Genomic DNA, 17,456 nt, shown 5'->3' on the forward strand with positions numbered 1-17,456 from the left:
AGCACACATACTGTATAGTTTAGATATGTTTTCCTGCTGTGCAGCAATGGGTTTATACAGTCATCTTCATCCCTGTTTCTACTTAAGCTTTGGATTCAGTCTGCTTTTTCCGACCCAGTTTAGGGCCTGCCAGTTTCTGAGCCCCAGTAACGCAGCGGTGCGGTCGGGGAACAAGAAACCTGGAGGTCCAGGGAGACTGGAGAAGACCAGATGGAAAATGGACACGATCGATGCAAGTGATAAAACTGGAGAGCTCTGCTAAAAACTGGATCTTTTTTACCATTTCAGAGTAAAACGTAATTAATCTGAGTGAAAATCAGAGCACATAAAACCTTTTCAAATGACTTTATTGTTGTAAGAACTTAGAGGAAAAGGGAATTACACACAGTTTTACCGAGAAGACCAGATGGTTATTATCGTCGTCATCATCATCACTTGTATTATTGTTGTTAAACTACTCAGAGGGCCTGACTAACAAGGCAGCACCGTCATTCAAAACGCTTCAAGTACAAAAATAAGTACAAAAGGAGCCTTTTTTTAAAGATCGTAGATTTATTTTAATTTGAAAGTGATTCAAGGTATAAAAAACAATCAAGTTTCAAAAATACATAACCCCTTTCCCCATTCACTGTCCCCACACGTATAAAATTAAGGCCATTTTCAAAATGTTTATGTCTCTGTCCAGCAGGACTTTTTAAAGGCAATGTACAAAAACATTCTTTACTCTGAGAACAACAATAATAGTCATAATGTTAACGACATCATTCATAGCAACGACCAGAGCAGACAGACAGGTACAAAAAAGAGGGAATAGCAGGTGTGTTTATTGTTTTTCTCTGATACGCGTGAATCACGCTCCGTAAAGACGCGAGCATGGCTGACTCGCTGCTTTACTGGAAACACTGCAACTGTGTCACTGCGGTTTTCAAGAGTGTGTGTTTGTGTGAGTATGTGCAACTTATCAAGGGGGAAGGACAGGGTGGGGGTGGGGTAATGGACACATCAATTGCTCACACCCCCCCAAAAAATGTGCATGGATCTGCATTGTGGAAATGCTGGTTTGATTTGGAAATTCACAAGCACACAAACGCTGACCACCATCAACAACTGAAGCAATGAGACACTGAAAAGGGCTAAAACAAACAGCAATGAGCTGGCGTCGGTTACCGCCGGAGCGGAGCAGGAGCAGAGACAAAGGGAAGAATCTGAAGGACTGAGTGGTTGAGAAACAAAAGTTAAATGATCAAACAACGGTGAGGATATTAAAGTGACAGTCTCACACTTCTGCTAGTCTATCTGTCTTTATCATTTCCCTCTTTTTCTCTTTTTCATCTTTCCTCTTCCTCCGACCCCTCTCCTCTACCTACACCTTGTCTAGTAGCGATCTTTGGAAGTAGAGGATTCGGCGTGGGGTACCGTACAGACGGAAAAACACCAGAGCTGCCAACGTGGCAATCACGCACACTAGGAGAAACATCGGCACAACCACAGCAACTGCTCCACTCTCGTTACTTGTCTCAACAATGGTCACATCCACATCTTCCGTCTTTGTCTCCTCAGCCGTGTCCCCTTCTTCATACGTCGTTCTGTCATTATCTTCCCGCTCCTTTTCCTTTTCTCTCTCCTTGTCTTTGTCATGTCCAGCCCCGCCTCTTCCTCCGTCCGTCTTGGGATCTTCGTTAGAGCAGCCCATCCAGTCACGCAGGGCGGACTTTGGGTATCCAGGCTCCACGCGCATCCTCTGGTTGTCGTACTTCCAGTACTTATTGGCTTTGTAGAAGTAGGTATAGGCTGATGACAGAAGAGTGGAATATAAATGTGAGTGTGGACAAGCCACTGTGATACAACGCTATGGGTTGTATGGCTTAGACTCATCCTTACCCTGGTCTTTGCTCATAAAGGCAGCCTTGATGTTGTCAGGCACACCCTGCCACATACTGATGGATTTTGGGTAATCATCATCAACTCGCTGCATTTCTTCATTGAAACGATAATATCTGAAGGAAAAAAAATCACACGCAAGGAAGATTAGTAAAGGAACAGAGGACTGTGGTTACGTTGGTAACCAACCAACTGGAAACTTAGCAATGACCATCGTTTGAGGCCTACGACTGAGTACAGAGCTAATCCTAAGGACTCGCCCTTTCCCTTCAAAAATTGTCAGACTTGGATCTGGCTTTCTGAACCTGAAGTTTAAGATTTAATTGTGGGACAAAACGCGACTCAGTAAAATATGATCCAGTGGAATAACTTGTTTTGCTTGTTTTATAACTCAGTGGATCTTTGCAAAACTTCATTTACAAAAGTTGCTCGTTGGTTTTGTAGAATCGTGTCAAACAGACACTTCCACTTTTTCTAGCCGCTGGCTCTTCGTTGATGACCAACAGTCATGATTATATTTGTTTACTAAGAGATGCAGCAGGGTAAGAATTGCAGTTCCTTTTAGGTTTATTTTAGTTTGTTTTTTTAAAAAAGAAGTGATGCTGGGAGTTGATGACTAACTTATTAGCTCGGAAGAAAAATGTCTTTCCGTTGGGCGTGTAGTAGAGAGCAGCGTCTATCCGGTCTTTGGGGACTCCGGTGCCCATTTCTTTAAGGTTCTTGGGGTAACCGGACTCTAGAATGGATTCACTGAAGACCCAGTACCTGTCTCCTGTGAAGAGACAGAAGCAAGGGCCAAACATTTTTATGCTGTTTGTGTATTAGCAGAAAAAGTTTTTCTATTTGTTTAATGGAAGTCAGTCTGACCTTTAAAAAAAGCAAATTTCCCATCTTCCCTTTCAAATGCAGCATTGATATCAGTTGGCAGACCCCTCCAAAAGTGGCCAATCGGCATGGGGTATCCATCCAGCACACGTCTGTTACGCACTCGCCAGAACCATTTATCCTGTAAAAAGATTTAAATGATGCTGAACATCGACCCACTGGGCAAGCAGGATTAAAGCAGCCATAACGTTCTGCAGCGAGTTTACCTTGAACACAAACATTTCTCCTCTGAAGATGCCGATTGTGTCAAAGTGTCCATCGCAGATGTCAGGACCAAAGTGGGGCTTGTCTGGTGCATAAGTGGGCTGGGGCTTGTGTTCAGGTGTGTGTGGTGTTAGAGGAGGGGGTGCAAGGTCTGATCCAGACCCTGTGTGAACAGAAGATAGTGATTAATTCAATAGAAAGTCAGTGTGTTTATTAGAGACAGAAACTTGAACTGACCATAGATTTGCTGTATGCCTCTACGGTCATCGTCAGGAAGCTGGAAGTTCTCTGTATCCATCCACTGGTAGAAGGGAGCCATGATGGCTGACGGGTCGTTTGAGTGCTCCAGACCCAAAGCATGACCCAGTTCGTGAACCGCAACAAGGAAGACATCATTACCTGAAACAGCATCATTGCCAAAAACGCTTAATAACAATTTTCGGAAAACAAGAGTAAGGTTTTATGCTGCTGAGACTAAAGGAGGAGCACTGCTCTTTCCCCATCTCGGTGACTCAAAAGCACCTTATCTTACACATCGCTGAATCTAAATAAAATGAGCTGAAGGTCATGTGAAGACGGCCCAAAAAGCTGACACCACTAATGTCTGTGGCTGCTTCGATTCAAAAATAAGCCCAGAGCTACTCAGTTCTCTGCCGGATACGAGTCTGGGCCTGACCCAGGTTTTGCTTGTGACAGCAAAATAAAAAACCCAAGACTCCAAACCTGTGAGCAACTCCCAACATTCAGGCTTGTTGTGTGTCATCACACTTAAAAGAATAACTGAAGCAACAAAAAGTCTAACCATGCAGGTCCTGGTTCCCGGTAGTCCACGGCTCGGCTGCATCAAAGTGGGTGTCTCCGCCGATGCCACTGCCAGGAAAATAAGCGTGTGCCAGGAAGCCCCCCTCGCCGTCAAATGGGCTGCTGTCACCATGGAAACCTTCTGCGAAGAAGATCATGATGTCGGCAAACTCCTCCACCTTGTCCCGTATGTAGCTGTAGGGAATTTCCCTGAAGCGGAGGGGGGTGACGCCCTCCCACACCCTGAAGGCCTTCCTAATGGCTTCGTGGGTCTCGTGCTCACCCACCTTCGGGGTGTAGTTCTGTATGCTAAAAATGCACAGAGTGGGAAACACAAGGCTGTTAATTTTACTAAACCACAATTTGACTCAGTAAATGAGGTTTCGTCACTCGGCTCTGCTGACTTACGAGAAAGTGACTTCATTCTTTTGCCATTTCAGGTTATGCGTAGCGTAACGCTTCTTCCTCAGGTTGCTCTTCAGTTCAGCTCCGAACTTATCTGGCACGCCACAGCGGGGTCGAGCCATGGCCCTGCAAGATGAAAGCCACTCCGCTTGCAAAAAGGCTAGGAAACTCACTTGTTGTATTCTCTATGTCTTGCTAAAAATGTTCACATGGTAAGGATTATGTGTGGTACTCACTCAACGGTTTTATCATCAAAGGAACCGGTCACAGTGAGGCCGTAGAACCTCTGCATAGTGGCGATGGCTGAGGAGAGAGAGTGAGGTGAGCGGAGGGTGTGGGTCCTCAAGTCCCCCGGGGGCAGGTAACCATACTGTTGCAGCCACGACTGCAGCAAAACAAGACAAAAGGAGAAAGCTGTTAGACGTTAAACTAGATAAAACCATAACAAAGCGCAGATCACACATCAAAAACAGGAGAAAGCTTTGTGAGTGTCAGCTGAAGCGTGCTGACGAACCAGGTCCAGGGAACTGTTCGGTACAAACTTTGACAAGGACTACAAGTTCAGGAAGTTGTTCTGCAGCTGCAACAAAAACACATTCCACACTGACAACGTCTCGCCGTGTTTTCTGGGATCTTGTAGCCTGAAGGAGTTACATCACTTGTATAAACAAGGCAGATCTCCAATTATTAAACTCAAATAGTTCAATATTAGTCCTGTTCAGGTTTCAACAGAAACTGAGGAAACCCCCCAAAAGAGGTTAAGGTTAATTCCAGTTTCTGTAACTTAATGAGGTATTTTGGAGTATTGTCTTTCGGGCTCACTGGTCACCGAGCTAAAGTTTGACCTGACTTTCCCCTGGAAACCCGTTTCACCACGGTGCCGGTTTGACATCTGAACCAGGGCCAGCGGCTTTGCTCCACAGTTCTCCCACACAACCTCGCCTGCACTGGCTGTCTTTTAAGCTAAAAAAAAAAAGGAGGCAATTGCAAGCCCAGTTAAACCTGAAACCGCTTTCATATTTCATACTTCTCATGCTCACATCTCTTTTTTATGGTTCAGGTGTTTACTCAACTTGAAAAGCTTACCTGCTTTGCGGTGTTCTTGCACAGTAAAATCAGCTTGTTTGGGATAATTTGGATTCAGGTGTTTGAGCAGAAAAGAAGGTTAACAGAGGAAAAAGAGAAGACAGGGAGTGTCCCTGACTTTTTTCTCTCCGGGCCTTGGGTAACCTCAGCTAATGTCTCCAGTCGAGCAACAGCGTCAGTCAGTAATTTAACTGGGAATTTCTTCTGAGACGCTTCCAAACCTCAGAGTCAAACTCTCCTCTTCTTGTTCATGTATCGGTCATTGCTTCATCACCCCCCTCCCTCCTCTTTCTCATCCCTCTCTTATGGAAAACTCAAAGACCTAAATAATGAACAACCACACCCTGACCGTGTCATTATTGCTTTACAGCTGATCTGCTTTTTATTTTTGTCAAATGCATTCAATAAAAACATTTCTTGTGGCATTTTTGATGTTTTACAATTATGACTGTTTGTTATTCTGAGGATGTGTTAGGGTGTTTTTACGCTGACCTAACCCTAACCCTGGTCTGGGGTGTGAAACAGAAAAAACATACCAAGATGCGATGAGGAAACAAAAGTAAGTAAGTAAGTAAGTAACTTTATTTCTATAGCACCTCTCACAGACAAAAAGGTCACAAAGTGCTTCACAAGTTAAAAGGCAACAACATATAAATACAGTAAAATACAGCCACAATATACAGTGTCAAATAAAACCAATCTGAATGAAACTAAGTTTAAAATGCCTGGAGAAACAAATGGGTTTTAAGATTGCTCTTAAAAACATCAACTGAGTCGATTGAGCGTAAAGAGAGAGGTAGCTCATTCCAGAGCCTAGGAGCGACGGCCTGGAATGAGCGATCTCCTCGTGTCCTGAACTGAGTACGTGGGACCATTAAAAGGTTTTGATCCATAGATCTCAGCCTGCGAGAAGGCGTGTAAGGGCAGAGCATGTCTCGAACATACAATGGAGCCAGACCATGCAGCGCTCTGAAAGTCAGCACAAGAATTTTAAAATTTATGCGAAATGTGATAGGAAGCCAATGAAGAGCTTTTAAAATGGGGGTAATGTGGGCCCTTCTGTTGTCACGGGTCAGAATTCTAGCTGCACAATTCTGGACTTGTTGTAAGCGGGACAGCTCTTTTTTGTTTAGACAAGAAAATAAACTATTACAGTAGTCTAAACGGGATGATGTAAACGCGTGAATAATCAACTCAAGATCAGCTTTAGACACCAAAGTCTTCATGATGTCAACTGGCTCACGCTCAGAACACAGATGCGTTTTCCTTTATTTACTTCTGGTAGCCCCGCCCTCAAAACATCTTACCGATCAGCAAATTGAATGGTCTGACGTAGTCAGAAGTTGTGTATCATGTGACAAACCTTCGAGAAAAGGTACGAATAAACAAACTTATGAACTGATTTAGATCAGAGGAGCCAAACCTATTAGATCTATAGGTTTCTGTTGTCACCACGGTGCTCACCCAGAGTGGCCTAGGCCATGTGCACACACATAGCCAGGATTTAGTAAAACGAGTATCCTCCCCCGCCGATCTAGTAAAAAAAACTTGGATCCACACCACTTTGTTTTCAGTGCATTGAGAAGCACATTCATAGGCATGCCAAGCCTGTAGGAGGCAGTGGTTCCCCACATCATTGGTGTCTTTGCCAAAAAAAAAAACCTTCCTTGTGTGGCAAGGTGGATAAACGAGGGCCCGGGCGGGATTCGATCCCCAGACTCCCGGGTGAGAGTCACACGCTCTAACCAGTCAGCCAAAGGGACATCCCCTTGGCCAAGTAGCCAGGGCGCATGATCAATCGAGACACTGTGACAGGACACTCACACTGTCACACTTGGATGTGGGACAACATGGCAGGCAATAATTGTCCTTGATGTTGTCCTTTGCCTATTGTCTTCTACATTGAGCAGTTGTTGAGTAAGTGTGTGTAAACGCAGGTCGCACATGTGATGTCGGAGCTTTTTGTCACGGGCAGAAAAGTTGCGTAGCCTAAATCCGCGGTAATTAGCGTCCACAAACAAATGCTGGCAATAGGAAATTTATAAATCGCCATTTTGGTGGGAATTTATGTTCACTTTCATATGGATTACCGGCCACTGTAGAAAAATATCTTTATTTTGCGAGCTACCCATCTATGATTATACAGGGTCTGAGTTTCTGGTAAGAGTTGAATTTCAGCTTTGAGGCCCTTAAAGGTCTGATTTTCCACCTCTGTCTCTATCCTAGTGAGACACGGAGGTCTTGGTGTTTAAACTTCACCCCTGAATGAGTCTTTTCTGGGTCTGACTCACCCACGGAGCTCCACTGGACACATAAAGACTCACTGTTATAGTCCAGCTACACGGGTGGGAAGAAGCGGAGCAGCAGAAGGGAAAACCCAATTACTTGGGTCTACATGATACAGTTTTAATAGTCAGTGAGTTTCATCTGGTGCTAGTAAAAGAATGTGGTCTCTGGTTGGTCTTGATCATAGTAGGACATCATAATGTATTGCAAGGATTTGTCCTTTTATTTCTACGCGACTACAACTTTTTTCACAAATTTCACTTGGACAAAAAAACCCTTGTTGAATCACACAGAAGGCGTGTTTAAACTTTTAATCAGTCACAAGTCTCTCAGGTGACTTGACAAAGTCTTATTCTGTGTCTCACGCTGCTATTTTTGACCAAGCTGGGTTGGGTAACTAAAGCAGCAGCAAGAGGAAGTGGTCACTATTTACAGTAGCATAAGAAATGACATTACACTCTTTGATTTGGTGATCCTGGCCTTTTTGGCAGGTAATAACACAAATGTGGAGACCAATAATTTCAGGTAGCAGTTCTTTACTATGAGCTGAATGTGTTTTAAACATTTTCCCGTGACTTTTACTTTCAGTCCAACTATTCATCACCGTTTTAACTCTTCTAAAGATTGGATAACTAGTTTTCTTGTACTATAATCAATGGGCACTTTAATTTTTATTTCTGATCTACTTGGCAATGTTTTCCCAAATTTGGTTTGCCATGATGGAGAAAAAAATTAACTCAGGAGTTTTTACAATGGAAATGATTTAACCCTCTCTGGCTCAAAATAAGTTTTGATAAAAGGACGAACAACTAAGTCCGTCAGAGGTACTTCTGAGTTCAAAAATGCTCATGAAATATGTATGTGGAGTAGCCAGGTAGGTAGGTTTTAACGTTGCAAATCTGCAACGCCTGCCTCCAGAGGGTTAATGTGATACAATACAATATGGTAAATGATACAATGACGATAAGTTTGACATGATACAGCAGGATATGGTACAATATGATATAATATCTAATGATCCAATAAAATATGATGCAATACGTTATCGTACTATCCTGGCAAGCCATCCTATGCATGTAGATACATAGTTTGGCCACGACCCATAGATAGATCTCAGTCAGGAGGCAGAATCTAAGGTTGTCTTTCAAACTGTCTCTGCTTGTTATTTGACAGCACTAGGACCAATCAGAGCAATGAATAACATGGCCAGTTCCTTGCTATGGCAATCAGTAAATGTGGCAGTTTGCAATTCACAGTCAATGAAGCAGACACAAATTCATATATATATATATATATATATATATATATATATATATATATATATATACATATGTATATGTATATATATATATATATATGGACAATGGGTTTCCATAGGCTCCAATAACACATTTTTGAAGAAAAATGGGAGGTGGCCACCACCACCATTTTGACCGTGTCACAGGTTCCGTCAAGCCCAGACAATTCCACAAAAGGGAAGAGAGGTGGAGCTGAGGGTGGGGCTGTAAGGCTGGGATCAAATGACGACACCTGGTTGAACTGACGCTAATGTAGCTCTAAGCTAACCTGAAGCTAACCTAAAGCTAACGCGGAGGTGGGAGCTAAGCTAACGAAGGTAGCAACCTAGCTACAACCAGAGTTAACTGTGCACAACACCAGAGCTTCTGAGTCAGAGATACGCCGGGCTGACCGCTGGGTAAAACCGGGTGGAACACAGAGGTCTCCCGAGAGCTCCACAAGCTGGCAGCCACACAGCAGACAAGCACCGCTGCGATCTGAGATGCGCCGAGCTGCTGGGAGGGGACCATACCGATAGTCGGAAGCCAGCTCCACCAACATGTTATATTTCAACCCATTTTCTAAAATGCAGCGTTATTTTCAATTCACTGGGTTTTACCCTATTACATTTAAATTTCATGGTTATACAGTACATGTTAAAATCTAAGCTCAGCTAGTGCAAGAGCAGCAGTGACCATAAATACATAAATATAATTTTACTTACTGAAAAAAAAATGAAGTGGAGACTCCTTGGATGCTCTATTAGTGCAATTAATACCACAGCAAGTCATTTTGTCCAACAATTGCACAAATAATATCCAAAAAAGAATACACAAACGCTACAACTAATGGTCTAAGTTCAGAGACTCAAAATCGCGGAACAGTTTTCAGTCGAGACCGAGGCTCAGACTGAGGCCTTTCCACTGAGCTAGCTAGTGGTCACGTGGGTCTGATGCTCATTAATTATACAAAATTTTAGGCTTTTAATACACTTAAACAGAAGAGTGACAAAAAAATTCACCCTTCTCAGAGTTGTCATGAGTGTAAACCAGATCAATTAAACCTAAAACATGTTTTGGTACTAGGATGTAAACATGTTTATTTCTGCTGTGAAATTGTATTTTTTTAACATGGGAGTCTATGAGGATTTGCTCGCTTCTGACACCAGACCCTAGTGGATGAGGGTGGAACTGCAATTTATTTCGCTTCCGCGTTGGCCTCAATTTCAGACCCGCATTGTGGGGGCTTGGGGAAAACCCATCCATTGGAGTGTCATGATGTGAACTGTTTGATGTTCATGCTTATATGTTTGAGGTGTTTTTAGCATAGCAAAGCTACCCCCTGTTGGGAGTAACTCTGAAATGCCCCCCCTCCCCCCCTCCCCCACTTATCCTCATGTAACCCTTTTCTATCTAACTGCAAATGAGCGCCTTGATGGCCGCTCCCGTGGTCTGCCAGTATCTGTTTATTTGTACGTTTGTGTGTAACCTTGGACAGGCTGTACTGCTGACACAAATTTCAAGATGCTGGGGAATAGACAATAAAGTTGATTCTGGTTCTGAAAAACCTAAGTCTAAATCGTCTAAAGTTGACACCATAGCAGCTAATGGTAGACCCGCTAAGGCTGTGATGGAGCGTGGCTAGACTGACCTGCCGAGTAAAGTCTTTTGCTACAGTCTTGGTTTGACTAGATACCAAACCAAAGTAACTTTATTTTCCCTCAGGGGACATTCTGTTTCATTGGCTGTCTTTACAAAATGTTTAATAGAAATGATCACAAACATGAAAACTTAGACAATGAGCAAAGAAACCTTCAGAAGTCACCTTCTTGGTTTTTAAGGCAGTGTGCATTCACACTGAGCTGGGTGAGTTTATTATATGACACAAGGTGAATCAAACAATGGTTTCCGTGGTTGTCAACATGCAGAGTTCTCATTTGGCACGGGATGAGAAAAGACTAAAAGACAGTGAGTCAGTGGTCCCGTTTGGGGACGGCCAATGGAAAGAAACTTTGGGACTCCAGTTGAGGCGTGCTGGGATACACAGCACACACACGAGGCTGCTCATTACACGTCCTCTCACTTTATACAAAGTGCTGCAGCATTATGTTAGATGACATGAAATTATAACTCCCACTTCACTCACAACCGTCCATTACTTTGTGTGATTGTGTATTATGGGGTTTGTGTGGGCAGGTAAACTCAACACAACGCTTTTACAAACTTTTGAAATATGTTCTTGCTGTATGAACACTGAACTTGACGTACTGCTGTGGATTTTATGACCTCTTCCAGACCTCCATAAAAGACCTCATCTGCAAACATGTAGAAGTCTCCTCAAGTGTGTGCAAAGCCCAGCTGTTATGTATTAAAACAGCCTCTTTGAGCCAACACCAACAGGATCATGCAACAGAAGAGTGGAAAGAAAATCTCTGTCACTGTTCTATGGGCAAAAAGTCATTTCAGCGCTAATTTAGATGGCAGGAGTTTGTCAAGCAAGGAAAAAAGCTTCCCTTTCATATAAAAGAGATGAGGTAATTATTTTACATAATACGTTATTTCCTGTAACTCTTCCCGTCTTTCTTAAATGAGATTACCCTTGTGCCACCACCCCAGTGACTTTAACAATGTCCTTCTTCCTTCCTTCCTTCACTTAAATGACTCACCTAAAATGGCCTAGAATCCTTTGGATTCTCCTAAACTTTAAAAGACAAAATGTTTAAGTTTATTCACACAGGATGGATGCATGATGCATGTGCTTTACATCCTGTCCTACTTGGCAGGACACATCCTTTATTGGCCTAATATTTCCCACATTGCATCATTCTTTATGCACAACAATAACCTCCTTTCAGTTCTGCAACAGCCTCCTCACTGTCCTCCCTGTCTCGCCTTCATCATCTCATTTCATGGCCATCTATCTTCCTTTGAAGTAAATGATCTCAGCCTATAGACTCATGTGTGTGTGTGTGTGTGTGTGTGTGTGTGTGTGTGCGTGCGTGCGTGCGTGCGTGTGTGTGTGTGTGTGTGTGTGTTTACATGATTAACAGGCAGGTGGGTGCTGACACATCAGGGTATTTTCTGTTCTGAACTGACCACTTCCTGCTTGCACCACAGACCACAGGATATGACTTGTGTTCCCTTACCCACCTGCAGGTGTTTGTTCCGCTGACCAATATGCATCTACTGACCTGATCGGGCTTAACATGAATTAAAACACACGTAGGACCGGAAACCAACACGTGGGTTTGTGGGGGCAGAGTTTGAGATCATAACTCAACTGAGGAAAAAAGGAAACCGATTTTGTCCATCATGCTTTGATTTGTTTTGTATTGAAGTTGAAAATCTAGCATTCCTTCAAGGAAAATATCACCCTGAAAAAGAGTGGATTTGGCACCATCATTTTTTTAAATGTCATGGACACTGTTCCACTCTATTCAGTCCCTCCCTCGTTGGCGACTTCAATAGCACTCTATTGTCCGTGTTTTGCAGCTTCTAGTTCATGGCACAGCAAGTAATTTAATCCCTGAATACCCAGAATGCAATGCACCGAGGAATGCATGATGACTTGATGGTAATGCCCCCGTTCTGTATGTTTATCTGGAAAATTGACTAGTATCCCTTTTTCTTGGACTTGCTAAAAGGGGCTATATCATAGAAAATCCTTTTTTTTAGCTTTTTATCCTCTTCTTCCGGCTCTTGGAGGGTGCCGACACTTTTCTTCTCCTTTCCTCCATATCTTATCCTCCTGAGGTGTTTTTTTGCAGAGCAAAGCTGCCCTCCTGGTGGAGGGTAACTCTGAAGTGCCTTTGTTCCCCCTCCATCTGAACCAACCCTCATGTAACCCCTCTTATCTCTATTAAGGTAGCCTGACTCGGGTTGCGAATGACCACAGTCACCAATTCTTGTCATGTGTCTTGCCCATGTATGTCTGATCTCTGAATTGTGTGTACTAAAACTCTAATTTCCCTCTGGGATTCATAAAGTATCTTTGATTTGATTTGATTTGATTGATGTGACATTGTTATTTTGTCATGAAAACAACCCCCAAACCTGTTTTGGCTGCATTCACACATTTCCTGTATTAGCTGTAAATTTAGAGTTTTACACTGAAAATCCTGAAAATGACTGAATGAAAACTACTTGTGTCATCAGGCATTTCAAAATTCAAGATAATTTCTAGTCATTGCACAGGTGTACAACAAAATTGACTTTGCGCTCACTAAAGAAAGCTCATGCAAGAGGTAGTAAAGTATGAGTTAAATAAAATAACATGGCTAAAATAGAGAATTTCTCCCCTCCTTGAAGTTTGTATGGTCTCGGTTCTGCAACCTGGATATTCTGACAAATTACTTCTGCATCAGGGGCAAAACGCTGCAGTAAAAACCATGCATCCTGTCTACAAATCCACGTGATGGCCAACACAGGATATGTGTCTTAGGCGACTATTGTTTTGCATTAGACTCACTGGCCATTAGAGTGCCTGACTGACATGTATTTTTGTGCAGGTTCACCTCCCGGTTGTGGCAGTAACCTCTTTTCCTCTTTTCTAGCTACACATGCCAGTATTATGTTTCCAACCCTTTAGTGTTTAAAATAAAAAGACTAAACTTTTTTCTAACATTCATTGTTTATTTAGCCAGTGTGAGCTCATGCGAGGTGGGCAGAGAAAATCAACTAAAATGCTGCTTGGAAATGACCAAATATATCTTTAGAGACACAAAACATAGGGACGTCCCGATACAACTTTTTCACTTCCGATACGATACCGATATTGCAGCCTTAAGTATTGACCGATACCGACATCAGCATAAAATCACTTTTACCTATCCATAGTGTGGAATGTATAAAAGGCTTGATCAAGTGATTTTACTCAATCAGAAAACAAAAGCTAGAAACCGTAAGTATAAAAAAACTGACCAATTTTTTTTTATTAACCTTTGGTTGCATACATGTGAACAGCTGAGGTTAGGGACATAAGGAAAAAACACAATATCGTTCACTGACCAACTGCTACAAGTTGAGAGTCTAAAGTTTCGATTTCACACACTGAGAAAATCCTCATGCAATGTTGTGTGATCCTGCTTCAAATGCACGATGAGGTTGGATGCATTTACCTTCCCCGGTTCTGTTCCGCCACGGGAAGCTTGTGCATGACAAGTGTTGCACTGAGCCAAACTGTCTCTTTTGAAATTTAACGAAAAATACAGCCACATGACCGACATCGTTCCTTGCTACTTGCTATCACACACTGTTCTGATTATGTGGACTCTGCATGCTGAATCTGGGCGCTGCTGGAATGGAACTGAAAGTGGAACGTATCGCTAATATCGGAGATTTTTGATGCAGTTCAATATAATCTGGTACAGTGTTTTTGGGCCAATATCCAATATCAATATCGGAACGGGAAATCAATAACAAAATATTTTGCAGAAAATAATAAAAACAAAAATATTAAAAAGATTGAATCTGCTTCAGCCGGCTAAATAAATTACTGCCGACACCGGGAGTCGAACCCACATCATCACATGGCAAAACAGGATGAATGCAGTCACTGGACTACCAAAACCATTACAACAGCAGGCTAGACGCTCTTGTCGGTGCTTTTTCGGAGTGGGGTGGGCGGAGTTTCACTGAATCAAATCGTTTCATTTCCGGGCATAGAGTCAAAAATAACTCTTATTTAAGACAACTTACATCTCAGTAGTGTCAACGATAATATTTAATCATATATTGTGCCTATTTTTCCTCTCAAAGATAAAAAAGCGTGATTTGGAACATTTAAACTGTTGTTAATCTATTGAAAGGAAAAAAGTGCCATTCAACCTGCAGTGACTGATTAAACTAATTAACTAATGTTTACAATGTATAAAAATCAACAAAAGGTTTCAAAAAGTACCATATTTAAAAGGTAGTTTGACTCAGTTTTGCTTCGTTAGAGTGTGGACAGAAAGATGTGTGACTCTTGTATTCTTTAGCAAATTTCTGAATTTTTAGACCACTTTTACACACACTCACCTGATGATTTTAATTAGGGCAGCACAATGTATCGGAAATATATCGTTATCTCGATATCAGCATGTGCAATATGCATTTTGCAAAGAACAGATAAATATCGCAATGACTGGTCAGCTCAAATGTTTGCTACACTTAATGCATTATGTCAGTCAAATGGAAGCATGATTCTTTTTTTAACAAAGTCAAACAGAGCTCTTCACCCATTTGGCCAACTGGGTGGGTTCTCATAGGTTAGATGCCCGCCCCCGAGGCGGACGGCACTTAATTTTGATGGTTAGCAAACACCTGAGTTAGCTTTGTTCTGCTCTTTCAGCTGATTCTGTTTTTTCCTGGATCCACTGATTGCCTTTTCTTGATCATTTTCTTTTTCCCTTTCCTCACATCTTTTGCTTTTCTCATTTTTATGATTTGTAGTCATTTTTTTAATTTCTTTGTTTTTCATTATTTTTGATCCTGAGTTAAGTTTTCATTTATCTCAAGTAATATTGTCATCGCAACATTAATCACTGTTATCGCATATCGCAGGTTTTCCTAATATCGTGCAGCCCTACCATACAGGCAATTGAAGCATGCAAACTATGGCACTTCCTATGATTGATGGTTTTTAATGTCATTTGTTTGGTTCTATTGTGGAATGATTGAGCCCGAATCTGAACTCTGAGGAACTTATTGTGTTTAAGAGGAAATTTAAATAAACTAAATCCTTACTCTGTAAATGTACTTCAGGTGACTTTGGGATGAAACTAGATATTTCTGTCTTATCCAGATGCCTCTGGAGCCTCTCAGGTTGTGAAACTCATCTCCTCCAACTGCTCAGATACAATTTAGAACAGATGTAATCAATTAGCCTACAAGAACAGAACTCCATACCCACATCTCACAATCCCTCCATCTATAAAAAGTCTCACTGTCTCTGCTCCTGACCACAATTCAGCCCAAGTCTTCCTTGATTTTTTTTCATCTGTAGCTTTTGCCCCCTCAGCATTTTTCTGTTTTCATGAGCACTATCATCATTAAGGGTTGTTTCCTCTAACCCAGGGTCAAAGCCTTTCCAACCTCCCAGCAGAAAACAGAGCTCTAGTAGCAACAATAAAACCAGGGCATCAAACTTTTGCTGCAAAAATATATTTCTGTAAATATACATTTTTACTTTTTCTGTCCTAACAGTATTTATTTTATTATTGTCAATTTTATCCTATCAAGTCTATTTTATTCTCTGTTGTTTGTCTTGGGTTTTTTCTCCTTTTGTGTGTGTGTGTGTGTGTGTGTGTGTGTGTGTGTGTGTGTGTGTGTGTGTGTGTGTGTGTGTGTGTGTGTGTGTGTGTGTGTGCGTGTGTGTGTGTGTGTGCGCGCGCGCACAGTTCCTCACCGCCGGGTTGACTTGTCTCTGCGTGGCTCCGTGCGCTCTCAGCTCCCATACCACCGCCAGCAGCAGCAGCCGGACCACCGATCTCAGCTCTGGGATCATCACGTCTCACACACACACACACACACAAAAAACACACACACACACACACAAGCAGGCCTATCTGACGCTGGTACACGTTCCTGTAAGACTTTACGCAGCTTCGTCTTTGCTTTTTGTCAAAACATTATTTGTAGGAAAGGAAAAAAGGCTGCAACTAGCTTTATGCGAAAAAAACCTAGCATAAACCAGCAGTTTCCCCTATCTGTGCATTCTTCTCTCGTTTAGATGAGGAATAATCGAATTATTGGACGTTTCTTGAGGGAAAAGGTCCGAGAGGAGGAGATTCGGAGCTTATGTCCAAATTCAGCTTGCGTTTTGCGCCAGATGTTGCAGTTGACTTTATAAAAAATAACCAGCTCTAGCTCCTCCTGTCCTCTCTTCCTTGGCTCAGAGCCACTTATTTTGATCCCCCTCTTCCCTTCACTGCGATCAAGCCCGCCTCCTCCTCCAAAGCCAAAGCCAGCCCTCACCCGAATTTGTTGTGCGCCCAAATTTCACATACTACGGTTTTCACGCTGGCGTGCGGCAGTCAAAGTAAAAGCCGACTTCTTTCCTCTGATGGACTTCTCATACCGTTACCGTTTAATATCATTTCACTATTTATTATTTATTCTTCTGTATTTGATACAATTGTACGTTTGTACGATTCTCGTGTGAAAAACATCAATAAATTCCCCTTTAAAGTTACGTATATGACATGTTTTCTCAATGCATTTTTTCATCTATGTTAAAAAAAGATTTCTTAGTTTTAAATGTTAGCAAACACCAACCGGAAGTCAGCTTTTAATTTGAAAACTGCACAAAAAGAGAACCGTAACACTGCGAGTCTGTGCGCACAAATAATGCGCGTGAGGGCTTGAAATGGAGGCGGGCTTGTATGCGTTTTCTCTCCCTTCTGCAGACGTGGTACCGTGATACTACACCCTGGAGATATTTGATGGAAAGTTGTAACCCCCCTCCAGCTCAACCCGCCTCTCTTGGAAACGCTGGATTCAACTTGATGACCCATTGGTCTTGGCATGGTTTAATTCTTACCATTAGCTATTAAATGCCTTAATGCCTGTTAAAATGCGCAAAGGCAGCTGAAAGAATGTGCAGGATGGTAAACTCCTACAAATGACGCAGCTAGAACATTTTAAAACAGT

General features: G+C 42.2%; 1 protein-coding gene across 1 annotated transcript; it reads right to left on the minus strand.

Moving 5' to 3' along the window:
• Positions 1–532: 532 nt before the first annotated feature.
• Positions 533–16,492, minus strand: mmp14b (matrix metallopeptidase 14b (membrane-inserted)). Its single transcript, XM_015957387.3, has 10 exons — positions 16,213–16,492; positions 4,413–4,561; positions 4,180–4,302; positions 3,773–4,080; positions 3,208–3,369; positions 2,973–3,133; positions 2,749–2,887; positions 2,503–2,653; positions 1,882–1,997; positions 533–1,791 (listed from the first exon to the last, which is right to left on the minus strand). The coding sequence occupies exons 1-10, from the start codon at positions 16,309–16,311 to the stop codon at positions 1,364–1,366; spliced, it is 1,836 nt and encodes a 611-aa protein (XP_015812873.1). The 5' UTR covers positions 16,312–16,492; the 3' UTR covers positions 533–1,363.
• Between the last annotated feature and the right edge of the window lie 964 nt (positions 16,493–17,456).

This window comes from Nothobranchius furzeri, chromosome 11 (genome assembly GCF_043380555.1).
Source record: "Nothobranchius furzeri strain GRZ-AD chromosome 11, NfurGRZ-RIMD1, whole genome shotgun sequence".
NCBI lineage: Eukaryota > Metazoa > Chordata > Actinopteri > Cyprinodontiformes > Nothobranchiidae > Nothobranchius > Nothobranchius furzeri.

Bases quoted from the DNA above. Each gene is read 5' to 3' on its own strand.
- mmp14b (XM_015957387.3), bottom strand. From the start codon at position 16,311: ATGATCCCAGAGCTGAGATCGGTGGTCCGGCTGCTGCTGCTGGCGGTG. The intron at 4,303-4,412 runs GTGAGTACCACA...TTCATCTTGCAG, and splicing joins TTTGATGATAAAACCGTTGA to GGCCATGGCTCGACCCCGCT. The intron at 2,654-2,748 runs GTCAGACTGACT...GTCTCTTCACAG, and splicing joins GAAATTTGCTTTTTTTAAAG to GAGACAGGTACTGGGTCTTC.